Below are 7500 nucleotides of genomic sequence, written 5' to 3' on the forward strand. Positions count from 1 at the left end.
AGTGTGTGTGTTATCTAGTGTTTTGGGGCGACTGTGGCTCAGGTGGTAGAGCGGGTCGGCCGATGATCAAAGGGTTGGAGGTTCGATCCCCGCCCTGCCACTTGTGTCATAGTTGTTGTGTCCTTGGGCAAGACACTTCACCCACCTTGCCTCGTGTGAATGTCGATAGTTAGCCTGCTATCGGTGTATGAATGTGTGTGTGAATGGTATCGTGGGAATGGGAACAGGTCTCCCTTGTAAAAGAGTCTTTGGTCTCAATGGGATTTACCTGTATAAATAAAGGTTAAAAAAAAATTAAAAAAAAATATCTAGACTCAAATATCTGAGAAAACCCTCAAGTCAACACTGAATTAGGTCTATACCAGTTTTGAGCCAAAGAACATGTTTGTTGTTAAATTGCCCGGACAGTGCAGCAGATTTTAGAAATATGTTGGATTTTTGAAGAAAAAAAAATGTATGATTTTTTTTTTTGTAGTTTTAGTTCCATGGAGAGGAGAGTCTGAAACAAGAGATAAGCCATGTCCAATTAGAGGGAAAAGCACACACATACAGACAGACAGACAGACAGACATATAGACTCACACACAGAAATATAGATAGATAGATAGATAGATAGATAGATAGATAGATAGATAGATAGATAGATAGATAGATAGATAGATAGATAGATAGATAGATAGATAGATAGATAGATAGATAGATAGATAGATAGATAGATAGATAGATAGATAGATATGTGCATATGCTGTGGATGGAGACAGCTAAGGCATCCACACATACAGTAGATGCACTGTCACATATCAGGTTCATTTTCACCACTCATAGATCCCCTCAGAGGGACCCTGTAATTAGTAGAAAATACACTCTTCGCTGTTGTATTTCAGGCAAGGCAGACATGCTTAGCGTGTTAATCACAGGTTCAAATCTGACCCGTGGACCTTTACTGCAGGTCATCCCCCATCTCTCTGTCTCCCCATTTCAACTCTGTACTGTTAAATAAAGCAGAGGGAGGGAGGGAGAGAGAGAGAGAGACAAAATGCAACATACTGCTGTGAGATACCAGTAGCCTAGAAGTAAATATAAGAATATGTATATGTCAGTCACCAGTTCACTCCCACTTGATCTGTTACTGCTTCTCCTACACTGCTACTTGCAAAAAAACTTTCCATAAAAGGAAAACCTCGAAATCTTTGAGCCTATAGAATATGGTGCCTTGACAGTTTCTCATTTTACCAAGCGATTTTTTTTTCATTTTTTTTTTCTTTGACGGGACGCGGCTTCAGCTCCAAATCCAATTCTACACTTGACAGAAATGGCTGAGCACATTTTGGGCCTGTTGTGTTCTTTGAGGAGATGATATGCAGAAATATACAGCTCTGGAAAAATTTAAGAGACCACTCCAAATGTTCAGTGTCTCTCATTTTACTATTTATAGGCATATGTTTGAGTAGAATGAACATTTTGATTTTATTCTACAAACTACTGACAACATTTCCACCAAATTCCCCCCCAAAAAATATTGTCATTAAAGAGCATTTCCATTAAGTAATGTAGAGATGAAGATTTAAGAACAATCCAGACTGGTCTTTTAATTTATTCCAGAGCTGTAGCCTATATATATTTTTTAGGGAAACAAAATATAGTCTTATAGCTTGAAGTCAATCTTAATGAAAGATGAATGATGCGGAAGAGTTGTGTGATTTTTCTCTGCTGAATAGCCCGGCTGTCTTACTGAGCAAAAAGTAATTATGTATACCCCGTCTTTTATGTTTTAGTTTGCATATTAAGTTTTTGATCTTGAGGACACATCTATCGTGCTACATGGAGAGCCTTTGATTTAACAATTATGTCTTCACAAGTATAATCTTCACAAGAGGAATTCATGATTAAATGAGTGCAGATATCAGCTTTTTTGAAAATATTTGTGTGATTTTTTATTTTTATTTTTTTTGTAAGACATTGCATCTATGAAGAGATAAATAAGGAATTCAACTGATTATGAATACAATTGTTCAAATATCAGGTAACAGTCAATCAAATGAAGTTAATAATGATGGCAATAGTTGCAAAAAATAACAATAATAAAATAAAATAAATTACTCAAAACAGTAAAAATGAAATGCGGATATGATTTTTTGGGTTGTGATGGATATTTTTTATTGCATCTGTGGACTAGCTCCCTGCCTCCCTGTTACAAGAATAACAATCATAGCAATAATACAAACACTAAATATAAAACTTTACTCAAATCAGTTAAGAAATAATAAAACAATTAAAAAGTGGTTTATCTATTGTTATTTCTGACATCAGCTGTGGACTCCACCCCATAACTAATTTTAAAAAATAATAAAAAATGTTTTGGTAATCTGTGGTTATATTTATGGCAGTGTTAATCCCATTTAGATAATTATTTCATTATTTCCCCAATGTCCATTTCTGTGTCTCTTCCAGTGGTGGGCGATGCTAAAGACATAGACTGGTACGCCCCCAGTGGAGAGAAGATCGTTCCCAGTGGACCCGACATCTTCGTGAGCCGCAGCGATGAGTCTCAGTCCACGCTCACCATCTATCACGCCAACGTCGACAGCGCCGGCATCTACAAGTGTGTCGCTAAGAACGCAGAGAAGGAAGCCCAGGCCACCGTGCAAGTCAAGATATTCCGTGAGTATTATTTAGTATTTTTTTACACGACTGAGGTTTTGAGTGAATTTTGAGGCCACTGTTTGGTAAAAACCTTTAGAATTTTGAATTCTGGGGCAATACACATTATTTTGCCTTTTCTTTTATCATTTATGATGTTATTGTTTTCATTATGCAAAGGAAAAAGATAATATTCAAGTTCCCGGTGACAGAAATACAGTACAAGGATCTCAGGCTTCTAAAATATTTAGTTATCCTGTATAGTTCCAAACTTTCTGCACATATCAAGTTTTTTGGGATGTTTTTTTGAGGAATCAACATATCAACAACTATTATGTTAGGGTTAGTGTTAGAGGGTTAGGGTTAGAGGGTTAGGGTTAGAGGGTTAGTGTTAGAGGGTTAGGGTTAGAGGGTTATATATATATATATGATTTTATTCAGGACACATGAAGATCCATAGTACAATGTATAAAAAATAGAGTCAATACATAAGTGTTAGAGGGTTAGTGTTAGAGGGTTAGTGTTAGAGGGTTAGTGTTAGAGGGTTAGGGTTAGAGGGTTAGGGTTAGAGGGTTAGTGTTAGAGGGTTAGGGTTAGAGGGTTAGTGTTAGAGGGTTAGGGTTAGAGGGTTAGAGGGTTAGGGTTAGAGGGTTAGAGGGTATACAAGTGTGTCGCCAAGAACGCAGAGAAGGAAGCACAGGCCACCGGGCATGTCAAGATATTCCGTAAATTTAATTCTGTATTTCAATAAGTTCTAAGAGTTACTTTCAAGAGTTAGTATGATATGCAAGCAAATTTTGAGCGGCAAAAACTAAATTCTTTTAAAAAAAAATCTGCATAATGTGTTTATTCTGAAAATGAAAAAAATACAGCAATACAATGTAAATAGTACATTGCAAATGCAATATCTGCAGAGAAACATAACATCCAAGTGAAAATATTGCTCCATCTCCAATCCAAAATTAATAATATCATGGTATGTTTTCAGGCAATGTGACGATCCTTACCGTCACATATTTTCACCTTAACTTCTCAATACTCAGACAGTTTTCAGTCCTGTGTTCAAACAAATAAAATGCAAATGGCTGCGTTTGTGAGGTTGTGATGTTTTTAAGCAAAACAATTTGAGCAAATTATCAAATGCCAAAGAACTCTGCAGTGCTTTGTTACATTATGAAAAATAAATGTAACAAAATAAATAAAATAATAATAATCTTGGTCACCACAATCACAAGGTAAACAGTCGATATGTATCCACTTCAGGAATGTCTGAAAAAAGGGAAGGATATACTGTACTACTGTTTAGACCCCCCCCCCCCCCTGAATTGTTATTTTTACCTCTTTTTTCAACCGCTATGTAAATGGATCGGTCCATTTTAAATGACTGACAGCTATGTGGGTCTTTCACACAGTCTTAATATCTGTCTCAACACAGTCTAACCATAAACGTTCCCACGCCATCTGTGATTATATGAACAACTAAACCAACAATATATTCATCATAGAAAACAGCAGCCACAGCCATATGGTGGCTACACACACACAACACACACACACACACACACACACACACACACACACACATAGCTGGTTACAATGTTAATCAACTCTTAAGATTTTTACAAGCAGCGTAAATATGCAACAAGAAATGGTGCTCCGAGGAACTTTTTAAATATTTCTGAAACAGTCAAATTTTTCCTCTGATGATCATAAATTATATGTTGGAGCAAATGAGACCATCAGTGCAAATAATGCTGTTTTTTTATATAGTTTATCTTAAAGGGGTAGTTCAGGATTTTAGACATAGGGCCTTATTCCCAAGTTAGCCTTGGTGTTCTTTATCAGTGGAGACAGTTTTCAACACATTTAATTCAGTCCTTCTAGTTGCAGAGTGCGCTCGTGCTAAGCTAGCGCACGGCATCGGGGGGATACCTAGCCTGCTACTAAAACAGTCTTACCCACTCCACAGTACACCCGAGGCCAATCAATTATAACGCCAGACTATCGATGTAAATGTCTGTGTTGATAGAATAATTTTAAAAATAAAACCAACCTCGCATATTGCATTTTGAGGGACTTTATTCCTTGTAGGCTGCGGCAGCGGCGGACTAATACCTAGGTTACAGGCTCTATAATAGTTTGTTTACCTGCTGCTGCCCGTACCTGTACGAGCCGGAATACACTGATGAAGAATTGAGAGGGATGCTCAAAGGGCAGAAAGAGAAAGAGCGTCTGTAGAGACAGCCCCCGCTGGAGCTGCAGCAGAGAACCGGGACAGAATGACGGTAGACTGGTGGCAGTGCAGTTTCAGTTTCTGTCCCACGCTGCTCTGTTTACTTTCTGCTGTAGTGATTCGGTTACACAGCAAAGTAAAAGTCCGCTGCTGCTAAGAAAGTAGTCCCTCAAAATGCCATAATTCATGCGATGCGAGGTTGGTTTTATTTCTAAAATTATTCTATCAACACAGACATTTACATCGATAGTCTGGCGTTATAATTGATTGGCCTCGGGTGTACTGTGGAGTGGGTAAGACTGTTTTAGTAGCAGGCTGGTATCCCCCCCGATGCCGTGCGCTAGCTTAGCATGAGCGCACTCTGCAACTAGAAGGACTGAATTAAATGTGTTGAAAACGGTCTCCACTGATAAAGAACACCAAGGCTAACTTGGGAATAAGGCCCTATGTCTAAAATCCTGAACTACCCCTTTAATGCCTTTGTCGTGGGTATACGCTCACCCAGGAAAAACAGCTGGCGTAGTAAAAACACTACCGCTTTTGTCCAAAGGGGGGCGCAAGAATGATTGATTTTTCATATATCCCTATACAGTGCCTATCAACTTTAAGATGTGTATAAGCAAGGTAAACATACAGCAAGACCATTTCTGTCACCTTTTAGAGCTGAATTGTGTGTGTAATGTGTGTGTTTATCATATATTCCTACAGAAAAGATCAGCTTTGAGAGCGCTCCGAGCCCTCAGGAGTTTAACGAAGGCGATGACGCCGACATCGTGTGTGATGTCGTCGCTTCACCGCCGCCAATCATCATCTGGAAACACAAAGGCTCCAAGATCCAGGTCTCCAAAGACGGTAAGACAGACAGGCAGGCAGACAGACAGACAGACAGACGGACGGACGGACGGACGGACGGACGGATGGATAGACGGACAGACAGACAGACAGGCAGGCAGGCAGGCAGGCAGACAGACAGACAGACAGACAGACAGACAGACAGACAGACAGACGGATAGATAGACGGATAGACAGACAGACAGACACACGCACGCACACACACACACACACACACACACACAGGTAAGCCAGAACTAAAAATAGGTTTTCCAATGCATGAATATCTTTAGACTCGTTTACACTGTGCAGTGTGCCGGTGAAGTTCGGTTAGTTATGGCACGCATTTATTTGCGTTTTTCTCATTTTATTTACATTTTTATTTTATTGAATTCTTCACAGGCTTTGTACATGGTGTGTGTGTCTGTGTGTGTGTGTGTGTGTGTGTGTGTGTGTCTGTCTGTCTCTGTGTGTTCCTGTGTGTGTGTGTGTCTGTCTCTGTTTGTGTCTGTGTGTCTGCCCGTGCGTGTGTCTCCATCCTGCCATCACTGACTCCCAATTCAACTTTCACTTGCTGCCAATGTGGTTTTCTGCCAGTTCCGTGCTTTCCAAAATCCATTCGCCACACTCTCCCCTAATCTCTGTCTCCTCTCGCCAATCATGCTCTGGATGAACAGAGCAATGCTGGTTCAACTGGGGAAGTTTTTAGACCTCCTAAAATCATGCACAGCCACGGAAATTGTAATTTGTAATTTTTGTTTTCTTGTAAAGCAAGAATTGGTCATTGTATTGAGTTGAAGGTGCAGTGTGTAATATGACATCATCAAGAAAGTTCTACAAAGTTCTAGAATGCAACGCTCCCTGGGTAACTCCAAACACTTTCGAATAATAACAGAAGCTACAGTGGCCTTCAAGGACAAGAGCAATTCTAAATTTTAAACAATGCACCTGATGACATTCCAACTATGACACTTTCAAGATGGCGGCACTAGGCCTTGGTCCAAAATATGCAGAAATATGGACATATATGAGACCCTTTCAAAGGGAGAAAAAAAAATTAAAAAAAAATGTTTCAGCTATTATGCACTAAATTAAATGTACTTATGGATATTATAATTACTTTCCACAAAATCTGCTAGGAAATAAAACCCAACATTCTACACACTGCAGGTTTAATGTAATGCCCAGGCTAGATGAAACCTGAACACAACATAAAAGTTTGCTCCCCTATTTCCCAACTCGCAAATATGACGCAAAAGTTTGCTGTCCAAACACAAAGTGTTTATTATTAAAGCTATGGTGAGTAACTTATGTCGCACTTTAGGTTTAGTTGACGTTAATCAAATCAAATCAAATCAGTTTTGTTTGTATAGCCCAAAATCACAAACACATTTGTCTCAGTGGGCTTTACACTTCATACAATATGATACAATATGATACAATATGATACAATATGTCACCCTGCCCTTACACCCTTAGCTCGGCTGAGAAAAAACTCCCAGTAAAAACCCTTTACCGGGAATAAAAAATTGAAGAAATCTCAGGGAAAGTCGACAGAGTAAGGGATCCCTCTCCCAGGACGGACATGCTGCAATAGATGTCATAAGTAGAGAAAATCACGAAGGAATTTGATCATTGACCAGGTGATTACATGGTAATACTAAAGTAAAGTGCGAATAGTTACATTGACACACATTACAATGACAAAGCTCTGTTGGTTTTAACAATGCAACTTGCAGCATAAGCTTATAGGTCAACTGCTACTTTCACAAGAAATTCACATGAGCAGTTTTTCA

The 7500-nt window shown here is 39.0% G+C and overlaps 1 protein-coding gene across 1 annotated transcript in view; it reads left to right on the forward strand.

Moving 5' to 3' along the window:
- ncam1a (neural cell adhesion molecule 1a) overlaps positions 1-7500 on the forward strand; it is a gene marked incomplete at its 3' end in the record, with an annotated part of 346030 nt that overhangs the window by 264184 nt on the left and 74346 nt on the right. Inside the window, exons 3-4 of the mRNA XM_080040722.1 lie at positions 2452-2661; positions 5582-5725. Coding sequence (XP_079896848.1) covers positions 2452-2661; positions 5582-5725 — 354 coding nt within the window. The remainder of the gene's footprint in view (positions 1-2451; positions 2662-5581; positions 5726-7500) is intronic.

This window comes from Ammodytes marinus (genome assembly GCF_949987685.1).
Source record: "Ammodytes marinus genome assembly, chromosome: 14".
Taxonomy (NCBI): Eukaryota; Metazoa; Chordata; class Actinopteri; order Uranoscopiformes; family Ammodytidae; genus Ammodytes; species Ammodytes marinus.